We start from the raw sequence: 16312 nt of genomic DNA, 5'->3' as shown, positions 1-16312 counted from the left end.
GAGCGCAACAGCCGGAGACCCCTGGCGGCCCTGCGGAGAAAAGCGGCGAGACGGCCGCTCCACGCTTCCCGGACACCAGTGTGGGGTGAGGACCCGAGTCTGCCTGTGATCGTGGGCAAGGTTTACTTTATCCGGTCTCCTGGTTTGATGTGCGGGAAGACAGGAATACTCTACCTGACTCTGTGGTTTCTTCCCCAAACCCCAAAAACTTTAACCTTAGATTGTCTACTACTGACCTCACCCCTTTCCTAAGAGGCCTGTAGCGGGCGTGCATAAGCGCACCAATGGGCCTACGGTCCCTTTCCTATTTTTTTTTACATTTGTTTTTTATTTTACTTATATGTATCCATGTATTCATAACTGTGTTTTTACTTAGACCTATTATCTTGCAAGCGATTGACAAACCAAATAAATAAATAAAAATAAAATAAAAGTCGACCCTGCTTCGATTTTTTTTTTTTAGCCTGCCGTTGGTCGCACAGTTTCTCCCTCGTGTTGAAATGGGACTTTGCCACTGGAGTATAATAGTTTTTAAGAAACCCATTTGGATTTAAAAAAAAAAAAAGAACCCGTAAAGGATGCCCATTTTCCAGTTCTGGGAATTGGCCCTGGGATTATGCCACTCATATTTTTATCCGAATGCTAAACAACTATTTCCCACAACACTGTCAACTTATTTACTAAAGACTGTATTACTATTATTCCTCTACTACTAGATTATAATAACACTCCCTAGTGCCTATCTCTCCCCATTTATGTTGCTTGTATCTTTACAATTTATATTGTTTTGTCTCCTAGTATGATCTGATTGCTTATTAGTAACCTATGACTATCATTAAGTGTTGTACCTGATGATTCTTAATGAATCTCTTTTTTCCTTTATGTACACTGAGAGCATTTGCACCTAGACAAATGCCTTGTGTGTCAAATCACACTTGGCCAATAAAGAATTCTATCCTATTCTATTCTACATGTTTGTATGCCACCGCAATTGCAAACGGAATTATCTAGTGGGGTAGTAGAGGAGGTTGATTTTAGCTCCCTCACCCGCACCCCAGTAAATTCAAAATAAATCACCTGGGGATGTACCATCTGAGGCCTGAAAGTTAATTGAAGTCCGACCTCCAAGCTGCCATCCCAGAAAATTCACACGTGCGGGCATCTGCCAAAACTTGTCCACAGAAAGCACAAAACGGAGGCTTAGGAATCCTCTACATTAAATAGCATTTTTGCAATAAGCCTTTCTTAAGACACCACGCCCGGCTTATTTAATACACCACAGAACTTTTGGGAGGTTTCTATTACCATAGCAGATGAACCACAGTTACCATTCAATCTAGATCACATGAGGTACTAATACCACGCTATAAAGCTTTAGTAAGACCACACCTAGAATACTGCATCCAGTTTTGGTCACCACACTATAAAAAAAGATGTTGAAACTCTAGAAAAGAGTGCAGAGAAGAGCAATAAAGATAATTAGGGGGACTGGAGACTTAAATATATGAAGAATGGTTTCAGGAACTGGGTATGTCTAGTCTAATGAAAAGAAGAGACATGATAGCAGTCTTCCAATATTTGAGGGCTGTCACAGAGAGAAAAGGGTCAAGCTGTTTTCCAAAACACCTGAAGGCCAAACAAGGAAAATAATGGATGGAAACTGATCAAGGAGAGATTCAATCTAGAAATAAGAAATTTTCTGACAATGAGAACAATCAACCGATGGAGCAGAAGTTGTCTTCAAAAGTTGTGGAAGCTTTCAAGAAGAGACTGAACTGCCACCTGTCAGAAATGGTGTAGGGTCTCCTGCTTGGGCAGGGGGTTGGACTTAGATGACCTTTAAGGTCCCTTCCAACTCTATTATTCTGTATCATCACAGAAGGGGCTAACAGAGCAGCTGTTTGGATTTATAAGAAAATCAGAGTAAAAAGCCAGTCTTTTACTTACTGACAGGGGAATGAGCTGTCTTGACTCTGAAGGCAGTGCTTTAAATCGTGAAACAGAAAGAATGAAAGGGTCAAAACCGGAGTTGCTTTTCTTTCTGTTCATATATCCCTAACCCAGTGTTTCTCAATTTTATGGACTCCAACTCGCAGAATTCTGTGGCCAGCATGCTGGCTGAGGAATTCTGGGAATTGAAGTCCACCTATCTTAAAATTCCCAAGGTTGAGAAACACTGCTCTAACCTCGCTTTTGAAAATGGTAAGTACGAAACAGACAGCGCTGTGCTGCCTGTACACAAGCCAGTATCCACAGCATTCTCATTCGAAAAGTAAGAGTTCAGAATAAGAAAGCTTGAAGTCAGGCATTTTGGCAACCATACTGTAACTAATCCTGTCAGCTGGTGGATTACATTGCATCTCACCTACAAGTAAATGCAGATAGGATTGCAGGTTTACAGCTTAATCCGATGCCTTGATTATCTGAACCGATGTCTAGCCAGAGGCCTTCAAAAGTCACAGCAGATGGCAGCTGTTTGCCTGGGTGGCTGCTCTTCACAAAAGCCAAAAGCTGAGTCAGGCTAGTTGGTACTTGAATAGGCAGCCAGTAGAGAGCCACATTGCTGTATGAGTTGAATGCAGGTTGTACGTAGCTTCTTTAGGCTCCATTGTAACTTCAAACAGTTATTAAGCAATCTGTCATAAGCCAAGGATTAACTGTATATTAGGAAGCCTACTGAGCTGCATTGCTGTCCTTCGTGCACAGATGAGAGCATTCAGAACCATCATTAACATAGCACTGCAAAGCACTATAATTTAATCATTTAATAATAACCCTGTTCCTTATTGACATTTTACATTTGGGTCAAAATCAGCCAACCACAACAAAGAAATGCACTACTACCTGTATATGTCAAACTGATGACAGACACCCTCAGTGTTGTGGTTTGCCGGTGCAGATGGCAGTGGAATCGGACAGTGGGGAAGAACGGGGACCAGTCAGGGAGTCTGGAGAGGACTCAGACGAGGGTCCTGCATCTGATGCAGAGATGGGGCCAGAACCATCTGGGAGTGGGGTGCTGCCTCTGGAGCCTTCAGAGTCTGGCAGTAGCGAGGCAGAAGACCCAGGGGAGCCTGTTCCCAGTGTGCATATGCACAGATCTGCTAGAAGGCGAGAGCAACTGAAACAAAAGGGGTGACTCGGGAGTAAGGCTGGGAGGTGATTGCCCCTCCCATAAGGTATAAAGGACAGGCCAAGATGATGAAACTTTTGCAGGAAGCAAAGTAGTTCAATCGGTTCAGAGTCATTCTTGAAGCTTTTTGTACTTCGGTTGGTTTCTTTTCCAGTTCATTTGATACTTGTTTTTGGCAGCACTTCACAGAACTGAAAGGTGTGTGCTTATCTTGGGGGACTATTTGAGATTAATTCCTGCTGGGAGTGAAAACAAGTCCCAGTGTTGCAATAAAATAACTCTTGTTTTTAGCATAAGTATGTGCATAATTATGGATTAGGAAGCCTGGGTCAGAATACTCAGGAAATGTTGGGGTTTTCTGGAATGGCACCCAACATGCCATGGGGAACTTCCATTCCCCGAACTGAAAAATACAGGAAGTCACGTGATAAGACAAAAAATGAAAGGTATGTCAAAGCAGCAAGAGAAGCAACATTCACACTCGTGTATTTGGGGTACTCGGGCATTCTATTAAAAACGGCCTCCATTTTTTTTACATATTTATCCCAACTTTATCATTTTTATTATAACTCAAGGTGGTGAATATACCTAATACTTCTTCCTATTTTCCCCACAACATCCCTGAAAGGTGGGTTGGACTGAGGGAGAGTTATTGGTCCAAAGTCACTTAATTGGCTTTTATGCCTGAGGTAAACTAAAGTTCAACCGTTTTGTCATTTCTAGGCTGATATCTTAACCACTATACCAAATAGGCTGCTCTCTTCCACCCAGCAATTCTCATAGGAACTTGGAAGGCTGAGGGTTTACTGGCAAAATTTCACCCAACTTAAGCAGGAACCACAAAACCACATTTCAGCAGTTGTATTTAAAATGTATTCTAATATTACATTAGCATGTTTCACAATGGATCCACCTTTTCCAATGTGGTTGTTCTCAAGACATCTTGGGATTTCTACTCAAGGTGAACAGACAGCAAGATGAAAAAATTGCTTATGTGAGTGCAATTTTCCCATATTCTATACTCTCTCCATATGCAGCATACCCATATAAATGGGAAGCTTGAATTAAAGGAACTCAAGAGAATGTTCAGGGAGTCATGTCAGATGGAGATATTTTGTGTATCTTTAACTTGTAAAGCCATTGTTGCTATCACAATTTACAGCTGAGATAGTTGAAGGAAATGCACTCATTTGTCCTCCAAATTTGCCAATGTCTGTGAATTTGATTCAGCAGAGGATATCTGTAGGATTTAAAAAGCAGGTTACCACGCTTTGGGAAACATTTAACTCCTTGAAAACACATACAAACAAACCTACAAGATCAATTTTATACTCCTTCAAGTCCACAATGCAGTGTATCCAGATCATATGTTGTCTTGTCAATTAAGCCCTGTACTGTTATACAAATATTCTCTCTCCTTAAAGTTAATTCTCCTTGAATTGCTTCAGATAGTTAGTCAACAGGAGAATCACAGCATATCTGATAAGACTGGAGTTGGGTTTAGATCAGGTTTTTTTCCCCTGGATTCCTCTGTCTTAAAAATTGCTGATAGGGAGTGGGAGAACATATCCATCAATCACTTTTTTTTTTTTAATAGAAAATGTAATTTAGTACTTGTGCAATATATTACTCTTGACTGCCTGCAACTTTTCTATTGAAGTTGCAGTCTGATATGGGATTTTTAGTTTCGATGCCCAACAAACTTTTTCTAATGCAAATTGTCATTTTTGGGGAGAAAAAACTACAATAAAAATATGTAATATCTGCTTGACTAGTTTGATCTGGCAGGGTTGGTGCGTTTGCCATTCCATCAATTAAATAATGCCATCTGTCTGAGCCCCAGAACCACACCTTCTCTGTAGCAGTGCCTGCCCTCGCCTCACTCCCCAATTTGAATGGTTCCCACACCTCTAGTGTTTCCAAAGGGCTTAAACACCTGGCTCCTTGCCCAGGTCTTTGGAAAGAACGACGGACACCCCTTTCTTCCTTCTGTTCCCTTATTTTCTTGCCATCATTCTTTGGTCTTCCTGTATTGTTCTTTGTTTTAAAATGTTTTAACCATCCAGGTTGCTGGAAATTGGCCGGCGTATACATTTTATATAAATGAGAGGTAGTCCTTGACTTAACAAGCATTTGTTTAGTGACTGTTCAAAGTTACAATGACACAAAACGTATGACCGTTTTTCACACTTACGACCATTGCAGCATCCTCATGGTCATGTGATTAAAATTTGGCTGCTTGGCGACTCCTATTTATGATAGTTGCAATATCTTGAGGTAATGTGATCGCCTTGTGACAAGCAAAGTCAATGGGGAAGCCAGATTCATTTAACAACCGTGTTATTAACCTAACAACTGTCGTGATTCACTTAACAACATTATGAAAGGTCATAAAATGAGGAGCTCACTTAACAACTGTCTCACTTAGCAATAGAAATGTTGGGCTCGGTTGTGGTCCTAAGTGGAGGACTACCTGTATTCTGTTTACAGCTCACATTATGTAGGACATAAGGTTGCGGAATAGGCAGAAAAGTCAAGGCAAAAAACATTTGTTAAGCACCCACAGCACAGCATTCAATTCTGACAGCTACGAAGCAGCTGACAGGCCATAGGGCAGTGATGGCTAACCTTCTCGAGTGCCGAAAGCGCGCACGTACACACCCATAATGCAATGGGTGTGCACCCCCTCCCCTCCGCATGCACACATGACCCCCTCCACGCTCCCTGAACAATGCCCGCGTGCGCCCCGCACCTCTGCGCATGGGCACACATCTCCCCTGCATGCTCCCGCCCCGTGCGCATGTGCAGAAGATACCCGACAATCCCGCTGGCTGGCGGGAGGCATGTGCACATGCACAGTGAACCTGATCTGGGATGACAGCTCACATGCTGGCAGAAATGGCTCTGTGTGCCACTTCTGGCACACGTGCCATAGGTTCGCCATCACGGCCATAGGGGAATATTGCTTGCAGACCAAGTCCCACCCACTCTCATCTCAGGCCACTCCCACAACTGGAATGCCAGGTGTCGATATAGAGGCAATGCAGACCTCAACAGGAAAGCTTGTCAGGACACATTTAGACTGAATGTTGAGGAAGCAGACAAACAGTCAACTAATTCGTGACTCACTTCCTACGTAACTGTTTCCACAGAGGTAGTTATTTTAATCTTCAGTAGGAAAAACGGTGAAGGCTCCAGTGACGACTTAAATACTTACAGCAGGTTTTCCGTTCCACATACGCTTTCACAGGTTGCCATCCAATTCATTCAGTGCAGTATTCCTGGGAAATTCCTACCCGTTTTTACTCTCTGCCTCCAGTGAAGTGAATCCATCAACCATGATCCTTCTGTTAGTCTTGAAGTTGCTGGGACACTTAGTTGTCTCCAGTTTGATCATTGCAAGAGGAGGCATGGTTCTAGAAGAGACTAGAAGATCAGTTCAGACAGCAGGGCCTAAATCAGATCTGAACCAGGCTGTTTTTTTACATCAAGGAGAAAACATATTCTTCTCAGCAATCAGAGGTGGTGGGTGGTGGAGTTTAAGCTTAGGGTTGTTTCACTTTAAAACATTCAAATAGCATTTCGTCCCCTCCAACGATACACCGCAGAATTCCCATCACTGCAATCAAGTTCATCATTCGAGTACAGTAAAAGCACGGAGCGAAGAACATAAGCTCCCAACTATTCAGGAAAAGTAAAATGTGCCTAAAATGCTGGTTTGGTTTTGCACTGTGGCATAGCTAAATGTCTACGGAGATTCTCAGTCTGTCAGCCCTGAAGCTGATCTGACCAAAGCCAACTTGGAGCTTCAAGGTTGCCACACTGGAGCTGAGCGATAGGCAGGAGGGAATAGAGATAGCTGGGGTTTTGTAGCCAAAATGTATTCTCTTGGGAACCAAGGATATTCTCGCACCTGGTCAGAGGAAGGAGGAGTTGATGTCACCAGACAACCAGACGGCGCCTTGATTGGACCATGTGACTAATTGTTTGGGAAGAGGGGAAAACGTTTACTTTTATTTAGATGAAAACCACGGGAACCTTCAGTCGGTTTTCACCAGAACGGTGCCAATATGATACATCCAAATAAAACTATTCTTTGAGGAATCTACCTGCCTCGGAGTTTTGTTCGTCATGGGTATACTACTTGGAGCCTTGTGACAGTCATTCATCCAGGTCACGGTTGTCCCAAAGGTGCCTTTTCAAGAGGCGAATGGATTTTCTTGTTTTTCTTAGAAGACCTTTTGCTTCTCATCCAAGAAGCTTCCTCAGTTCTGACTGGATGGTCAGAGCCCCACCATCTAGTCGAAACTGAAGAAGCTTCTTGGATGAGAAGCAAAACATCTCCTGAGAAAAACAAGAAAGTCCAGTTGCCCTTCAAAAAAGCACCTTTGGTGCATGTTTTTAATGACTGACTTCCGCATCACCTCCTATACCAGTGGTGGCTAACCTTTTTGGGCTTCTGTGCCAAAAATTGTGTGCGCTCGTGTGCCAGCACCCAGAAGGCAATGCACGCCCATGCATGCCCGCGCAATCCCTCCCCCGCTGCCCCCTTACCTGCACTGTGCCTCCCAGCTGATTTTCAGCCCATTTGAGGTCATTTTCAGCCTCCCAGAGGCTTGAGGAAAGCTTCTGCAGACCCCAAAATGGGCCTGTTTCATCACTTCCAGTACTTCCAGAAATACAGGAAGTGATGAAATGGGCCTCTTTTTCGGCCTGCAAAGGCTTTCCTCAAGCCTCTGGGAGGCCGAAAAAGGCCTCAAACAGGCCGAAAATCAGCTGTGAGGCATGCGCATGGGCAGTGAGGTAAATTTGCCTGTGGCTCACGTGCCAGCACAAATAGCTTTGTGTGCCATCTGTAGCACACATGCCATAGATTTGCCATCACGGTCCTATACCAGTGATGGTGAAACTGTGACTGCATGTTACTGGTGATGAGCACGAGCCACGTTATTTTCAGTGACATGCCAGCACACCTCATTTTGCCAGAGTTTTCTGAAGTTGAAGAGGCCTCATGGGACTGTGGCATACTCTTGGACAGCCTTCGGACCTTTTGGAAGTCGCACAAGAGGGCCAGGCTCTCAAGTAGCCTCTGGAGCTTCCAAAAATTTGCACATGTGTTTCCCAGTATTTTTTGGAGGCTGCAATGCCCACGCAGGAATATTTTTCGAAGTTTCCAGAGTGAAGGCTTCTTGTAACCTGGAGCTGTCTTCCATAGGCTTTCCCCCCCCTCCCCCCCGAGAGGTATACCTGGTGCTGGGAAAGAATGTTTATCTCACAAAGTATTGCACCATTTCAAACAACGATGAATACAGATAGCCTTCGACTTTCAACCATCCAGTACCACAGAACTGAAAAATGATTTATGATCATTTTTCAAACTTACTGCCATTGCAGCATCCTCACAGTCATGTGATCAAAATTGGGCCGCTTGCCGCTGTCCGGTATTTACGTTGGTTGCAGTGTCCCAGGGTCATGCAATCATCTTTTTGCAACCATCTGATAAAAGCACACTGTCTCACTTAGCAATGGAAATATGGGGCCTAATTGTGGTCTTAAGTCGGGAACTATCTGCACTTTTGAACTAATCGTTTCAAGCAATAATGAATACTTTAGAAATGTGGGCCGAGGCACTTGCTCTGTTTACAAGCTGTTTACAAACCTTTGTGCTTTTAAATGTTTCATTGAAAGTGAGGTCAACCATAGCTAAATGATTGGCACTCTGTAAATCATGACATGAATGAGACTCAAGGCAGAGAGGTGCTTTCAGCTGTGCCTTCTCTGTTACTTTTAGAGAAATAGCAACCTGTAACAATTTAATATTCACTGTATATATCACAGCAGTTTTAACGTAAGTTCCTTTAGAGTTATATGGTTAACTGAAAAATACAATTCTTTAAAAGGGTATGTAAGTACCCCCAACATAGAGAAATAAGATCAGACTGACCTTACAAAGCATATGAGACTGAAAAGGGGACAGCCAAGGGGGGAAAATGTATGTTTTGACATATGTCAACTTCCTCTTTCTGAAAACTATACTCCATTCTCACATCACAAATATTCTTTATATTTAGTTTTTCAGATAAACAACATATAGATCCACCTATAATAACCAGTTTGAAAGAGCACAAGGTTAAAAAGCACATTCTAAGTAGTTACAGCCCGAAAATAGTTTTGGGGAGGCTGGTTTTACGTTTTCCTGCTTTGTTTCTTTGGAAAACAAAGGAGGATCTTCCATAGAACAAGTCTGCATCCTTGGCGAAACTAAGTGCCAAGTGCCGGAGTTTTGATCATGTTAATATTTCTCATGTCCTGTGAAATTCATTGTAATATGAAAGTTTTATTTCTTTAATGTCCTAGCCCTGTTATGGGGGAAACCTCAAAATATAATCCTGATGGAATGATAAAAGAAAACGGTAGGTTTATAAATAAATGGATTGAGAAGTACAGCGCTATCAACAGAAATGGCAAATCATTCTGCTTATTGCGTGATGAAACAGTAATAAGCAGAATATGGAATGCAAAAAGACATTTTGAAACAAATTTATCATTGGCTTTTGGAAAGAAGTGAGGAAGAAATACATTTTCTCAATAGATCCACCTCAAGAGGGTCAAATTAAATTCCTTAAGTTCTTAAGACGTCTTACGAATTTAACATCAGCAAGTTTCAGCATTGCTCCTTCCGTAGCTCAGCATGGAAAGGCCCTCAGTGTTCTGAGGAAAATTTATTAAAGAAACTCTTCTCAAATGAGCACCTTTATTGTTTCAAGATGTGCAAAATAAAGGTGTTATTAAACCTATTTCTGATTTACCAGTTATTAGAAATACTATTAAAGACAGAGAGATGACAATGATGTCCAAAGAACATCCATTAAAAGGAGGGTTAGATAATTATGTTTTGATTTATCTTGATGAAACTACTGATGTCAGTTCATTGGCTAAATTTTCCAATGGTCAGACAATGAGAGAAGAGCTCGTAAAGCTAGGAACAATACTAATAAATATATCCAGGAACAAAATAAGCAATGTTGTAAAAATACTTCATGGCCTAAGCTTTGTTATGTCTAAAGTTGTTTCTGTGATGACCGATGAGGCACTCAATATGGTGGTGGTGGGAAGTATTTTGGACAGCCAGATGTGTCGTTTCATTGCATTATCCACCAGAAGGTGTTGTGTGCCAAGGCAGGATTCACAGAAGTACATGATGTAATGATAACAAAAGCAGCCAATTTTATAGCTGCTTAATCCCTTCACAAGCAAAATTTTCTGCATTATTGCAGGAAGTTGAACCAACTTATTAGCAGACTGTTGATGCACAACCTGAGGTGGTTGAAGAAAAGCTTTGTGCAGCGCTATGAAGAAATTAAGTTATATGTCGAGAATAAAAATTTGAACAGTTTTCGTCAGTTCAGGACTGTACATGACTTAGCATGTTGATGTTTTTACAGACTTCTTGGTTCACAGGAATGAAATGAACTTAAAAGTTACAAGGTTTTGGCAAAAATATTGATGTTATGTTCAGATATATAAAAGCCTTTGAAACTAAACTTTGAACTTTCATATGTGGTGTGGGGACTAAAACCTGTATTTTCAAAGATTAAATAACATTTCACAGTTTGATTGGCTCTGCAAAATGAAATGAAATATTTGCATATAAGGTACCGATACCTGCACATTTTAAATTCAATAATTGATCAGTTTGGGTGGGAGATTTAATCAGTTCACAAGTTCAGAACAGACAATTAAAATAATTAAGTTTCAGGATGGAATAACCTACAATGCGATGCAATTAAATGATTTTCAATGGCTACAAATTGAATGACTAGAGCTGCAGTTAGCCAAGTTCCAGGTTAGCATCTAGACTCAGGTATATGTCAGTCTGAGATCCCAACTTGAGGATCTTTGGGGAAGGGGGGAGAAACTGTCTTTAGGAATGAAAATTGACACTACAAACAATGCATTTGGAATGTTTGGAATTGAATACCAGAAACTTTCAGCGCTTTTAAAAATCTAGCAATGGCTTTACCGTACTCACAATTTTTCCTCTGCATATTTTGGTGCGACATTAATCTTGGCATTAAACATTAAAACAGATAAAAGAAACTGAATGATGTGAAGTTAGTGCTGCTTGCTTGGATTTGCACTGCACAAAATATTTACCTTCAATTTCAGACTTATCTTTTAAGAACTCAGCAACAAAAGCCACTCACTGATGTTAATCAAATTAAAAGTGTGTTTAATATTTATTTTCACTTCCAATCAAAATTACTAATAAAAGTAATTTTTATTGCACTACTCTAAGCCCAATTATCAGGGTATTATTTTCTCTCTTTTAGGTTTTTTTCATTATTTTACATGGATTTTATTTTCGTAATTATTTGTTGTTCCTTTATGTAATATAGATTAGATCTTAATTTATGACCATATTAAGACCAGGATTTGTTGATAAAGTGAGGATTAAATGTGTCCCACCCAATCTTACGACCTTTTTTGCATTGGTTGTTAAGCCAAATCACCAGTTGTTAAGTGAATCATGAGGTCATTAAGTGAATCTGGCTTCCCCCATTGAATTTGTCAGAAGCCAGCTGGTAAGATTGCAAATAGTGATCACATGATCCTGGGATGCTGCAGCCATCATGAAGGAGCCCTGGTAGCGCAGTGGTTAGAATGCAGTATTGCAGGCTAACTCTGCCCACTGCCTGGAATTCGATACGGATGGGCTCGAGGCTGACTCAGCCTTCCATTCTTCTGAAGTCAGTAAAATAAAGACCCAGACTCTTGGGGGCAATATGTGGACATTGTAAACTGGCCAAAGAATCCTGTGAAACACTATGGGTTGGTATATAAGTGCTATTGTATAAAATACATGCCCATATTTCAATCATGTGTCCTTGGGGATCCTGCAACACTTTTAAGTGTGAGGATGGCTTCACTTTTTTCAGTGTCATAACTTCCAAAGGTTGCTAAATGAATGGTTGTAAGTCAAAGATTACCTATATATAACATGATTGGACTGGTCTTTAAAAAATGGTTATGTAAAGAATTGTTTTTCTTTTGTCTACTTGTATGTGCGTGAACCACCAGCAGAATTAGGCATTTTCTTACATTTTTGACACATTGAGCCCAAAAGGTTCACCCTCACTGTCATATGAAGCTTTCTGTGGAAATTTGGGCGGCCATTTTTGAAAGACAGAAAGCTGAATTTGGAGCACACCAATTTGATCCAGCCTATCAACTCTGAATACTCCCACCATTAAACACATGTTGAACAACTTGGAACAACAGTGCAGTTTTATTACTTTTCAAATATTACCCTCTTACAGGTACCTGGTAATGTGTTTTAAGTATGTATTTTTTTTTAAAAAAAATTATACTTGTACATCAAACACTGCATTCCTTTGGAAACAAGATGGAAGGAAAACTAACATAGGTACGCTAAAAAAAAGTAATAATAAATCTAGATGTACATTTGCTGGCGGCTGTTTCCCCAACATTAACATTGTGGGGAGACACACGTAAGGGGATGAGAACATGTTTTAACTATGCAAGAAGGCAGTAAGGAAAGCAATATATGTGTCCTAACAGGAACAAAGAATTGGAGAGTTGGTTTCCACCAGGATGCTAAATCATCAGTGCCGTTCCGCCTGTTGGCTTCATTTCATCCGCTTCCGAGGAGAGACATCTCCGTTGCTTGTGGCAGACTGCTGGGAAGGAAATGGAAGGCTGGAAGGGGAGGAGCATGGCATCTCTTGGCCATTTGAGGAAGTACCACTTGTGTGAATCATGCTAGGGCCTGGGAAATCGTAATACTGTGATGGATACGGAGGACTGTATGATGTTCTGCCCCGAATGTCTTTCATGACCTCCAAGATGCCCTGCAGTACGCTGGTCTGGCTGCTTAGCTGCTCCTTCAGAGTTTGATCGCTTGATTCCAAAGCGCTCACAAGCCTTCCAATGTCCTCAGCGCTCTGCTCCATCTCGTCCTTCCTGGCCGCCAGGTCCTCCTTATAAGCACGCTCAAAAGAAGCCACCTCTTTATGGGTGAGGTCGGACAGTGTCCGGACTAGTTCACTGGTAGCCTGGGAGGTGACTTCCATCAGCTCTTTCAAAGTATCTCCCCTTCTCTTTCTTTGCCGGCAACGAAGATTACGCATCCTCTCTGCAGCGGTCAGGGGCCGAGGGCGCAGATTTGGCGCTGCAGGAACAAAGATCAAAAAGAACATTTTAATTAAAAAAAAAAGCTAGGGGCATTGTGGAGGCAAACATCGGTGTCAGTGGTTATGCTTATAAAAGAATATCCTTCGCCCTAAGAAATCCAAGTTTTATACCAAGGCTGCCCTGTTTATGTGAAAGAAGTGAGAAACTGGAACCCAAATGTATTATTGAAATTGTACCGTTGTATATCAACATTTGCTTAGTGCAATCATGTTCTGTTGTCTGTAGGAGGAAGAGTTAGGCAGAGAATGCACACGCTGCTGCCCTGAAGGAGGCAGTTTTACTCGGTTCTCTCTTAGGAATTCTGACATTTATCTGATGGTATTTCAAATACGACATTAAGTCACCTGCCTTTGTATCCAAGCTAACTGAAAAGAAGGCACTTAGAAATCCAGAGGGTTGAAACAACACATTATACAAAACCCGTTTAAAGACACACGGCAAATCCAAGCAAAACTCACCAGTAACTGAGTCATTGGATGGCAAAGGATCGGTGGGAGTGCCAGGACCAACACTACCATCCATGGAAATATCAGAATTTGCTGGAGACGCCACTTGGTTTTCCATGTTGGCTTCGCACTGCTGAGATCCTGCTGGTTCGGGCAACAACAGACAGTCCCCGTCTGGCTCTTCAAAAGTCCCTTTGTCGCTCTTGCCTACTGGGGATGGCTCATAGGGGGCATCTTGCGCTTCTCTGTGCTCGCGGCGCCGGCGGTCCACAGGAGGCCTCGGGTTGCTCCCTGAAAGCCGTGGAACGACCAGATTTTGCTTGATGCAAAGAAATCGATTAAGTTCTTCGAAATAAGGCCACACGCGGCGTCCGTGGCCCACGTTGCTGTTCCCATCCACTATCTCTTTGAAGCCCCGTCGAAGGACCTTTGCACGTTCGCGGCATTGCTCCCAATCCCTGTTGTAACCCCGGGCTCGCATTTCATCCGCTATCCACTGGAACTGTGCAACTGTGCGATAGTTTGATGCCAGGGCACTCTGCACCGCGTCATCACCCCACACCTGGATGAAGGCCCGGGTCTCCTCGTCAGTCCAAACAGGCTGGCGCCTTGATTTAGTGGCAGAGGAAGAGCCCTGCGAGGAAGCCGTCAGTGTGCCGTGATTCGGCATGGGCACGGTCTCTGGAAGGGTATCAGACAACATGGTGTGCTCCAGAGATGACACGGTGCTATTGGCAGCAGGGGAATTTTACAATGGTAGCAGGAAACGTTTCAATTGATTTGGGCGCAGTAACAGGAGTGCTAGTGGGGAGGGTGCAACAAAGAAGCTCCTAATGATAGAGTGCGGATAGAGATAGATGGGACACTCTGTACAATGCACTCTATGGTTATGCTGGCAAATTCCCACCCCACACCCCCACTGACACACTGCATCTCACACAAATGTTACGAGAGACACGCATCTCGCATCTTTGTTCCCACAAGTTGGCCTGCAAAGAAAGCATGTGTGACCGCAAGAAAGTGACTCGGGGGTCTGCATATGAAAACAAAAACAAAAAACCCAAGAGCCAACAATGGTGCAATGCGCGTGTCTAGCGTAATGTGTGAAGCAGTTTTACAGTTCCATCCCTCCTTAACCTTCACTAGCCTAGCCCCTGACCAAAGATAAACTTTTAAGAAAATACATCACTGTTGCATAGATATATTCCAATCACAAGGTTTCAGAGCAGATTTATAGACATGGCTGATTTAGTTTCATGGACTGACATGCAAAACAACAATTACTCACCTGTGTAGCTGCCATCTGTTGAAATGTAGGCCGCTCAAGGAGAAAAGAAAAACAGACAAAATTAGAGGCAGTCATTTTTAGATGGCTTCATTGCAAGAGGCCTGCATTCATAGGAAAAAAATAAAGCTGAATTTCTGTATCCATTAACCATGAGAATTGGAAACTTGGCTTTAAAAAAAGAGAGATAAAAACAGATTCTAAAGCTAGATTGAAATTACTTTGCATGCTAGCCCCCAGATACAGGTAATATTATGACTATGTAGGTTTCATTTCTCTTGTGAGTCATCTACGTGCCATAAAGACATAAACGATTGACATAGATGTACTAGTTTTCTTTTTTTTAAAAATCAGATAATGAAAGGAGGAATGTCCCTCTTTACAGCCAGTAGCTCCCATGTTTTGCCCAGAACTTCCTCAAAAATACAACATCTACAACTTCCCCACTTGGAGCAAAACTAAAAAGCACCCAGTTGGAACCTCAGGCAAAAAACACTGTGGTAAAATCTCACTTGCCCAGAGAGGGGGGAGAAAAAAATGGGAATCACGTCTTTGTTCCCAATCGGCATTCAGAGATAAGAAAGCCAAGGGACTGAGAAAAATAAGAGGGATCAAAATGAAAAGGCCATGATCATCACTGTCATCATCATCAAAGGACCTGCCTTAAAAAAGCCCATCCTTCTCAGTGTGGTGCTCTTTCTGAAATGGATGTCGGAGGAGCCATTTACCACTTAGCTACTTATAAAGCCTCATCCCTTCAGTGAGTTACTTTTAAAATGTTGGTAATAACATTTCTTCCCTCAAATACCTCTGTTTTATTTTTTATTTTTTTTCTTTGCAGGGAAAATATTCAACTTCAGGTCTGGGAGGGGATGAAAAAACGCAACCTAATTTGAGTCTACTGAGGCAAATGAAACGAAACAAAACGCTGCATCGGAGCCAGGAAGGGCAAACCGAGGCCCTGGAGCCTGAAATGATATTTCAGCTAGTTTTACCTGTCTTTCCCCCTCCTACCCCAAGATTTCCAAAAATTTGAGGCAAGAACAACAGAAACAATAGCGTACAATCTGAAATTCAATGAATAGTGCAAAAAAACTAGAAAAATGGAAATTCCTTGCCCTTCTCATCTGCATGCTGCACTCCACCTGTTCGCATCAGCAACCTAACTCCTATAGCCTATGGGCTCCCCAAAAGGGTGACTCCTACGAACCCCAAAGGATGCTGATCTCTGTA

At 42.1% G+C, this 16312-nt stretch overlaps 1 protein-coding gene across 2 annotated transcripts; it reads right to left on the bottom strand.

Moving 5' to 3' along the window:
- Nucleotides 1-12403: 12403 nt before the first annotated feature.
- Nucleotides 12404-16293, bottom strand: LOC113447606 (uncharacterized). 2 transcript variants are annotated; one of them, XM_087928626.1, is made up of 3 exons: nucleotides 15083-16293; nucleotides 13807-14624; nucleotides 12404-13325 (listed from the first exon to the last, which is right to left on the bottom strand). In XM_087928626.1, the coding sequence occupies exons 2-3, from the start codon at nucleotides 14495-14497 to the stop codon at nucleotides 12784-12786; spliced, it is 1233 nt and encodes a 410-aa protein (XP_087784752.1). In that variant the 5' UTR covers nucleotides 14498-14624; nucleotides 15083-16293; the 3' UTR covers nucleotides 12404-12783. The 2 variants fall into 2 exon arrangements, with proteins under 2 accessions (XP_087784752.1, XP_087784753.1); XM_087928627.1 differs by having other exon boundaries at nucleotides 13807-14475; nucleotides 15083-16291.
- Nucleotides 16294-16312: the final 19 nt, after the last annotated feature.

Source organism: Pseudonaja textilis, chromosome 2, assembly GCF_049901715.1.
Source record: "Pseudonaja textilis isolate UNSWEBS1 chromosome 2, rPseTex1.2, whole genome shotgun sequence".
NCBI classification, from domain to species: Eukaryota; Metazoa; Chordata; class Lepidosauria; order Squamata; family Elapidae; genus Pseudonaja; species Pseudonaja textilis.
This window is presented reverse-complemented; position numbering and strand designations above follow the sequence as displayed.

Bases quoted from the DNA above. Each gene is read 5' to 3' on its own strand.
- LOC113447606 (XM_087928626.1), bottom strand. From the start codon at position 14,497: ATGTTGTCTGATACCCTTCCAGAGACCGTGCCCATGCCGAATCACGGC. The intron at 13,326-13,806 runs GTGAGTTTTGCT...TTGTTCCTGCAG, and splicing joins ATCCAATGACTCAGTTACTG to CGCCAAATCTGCGCCCTCGG.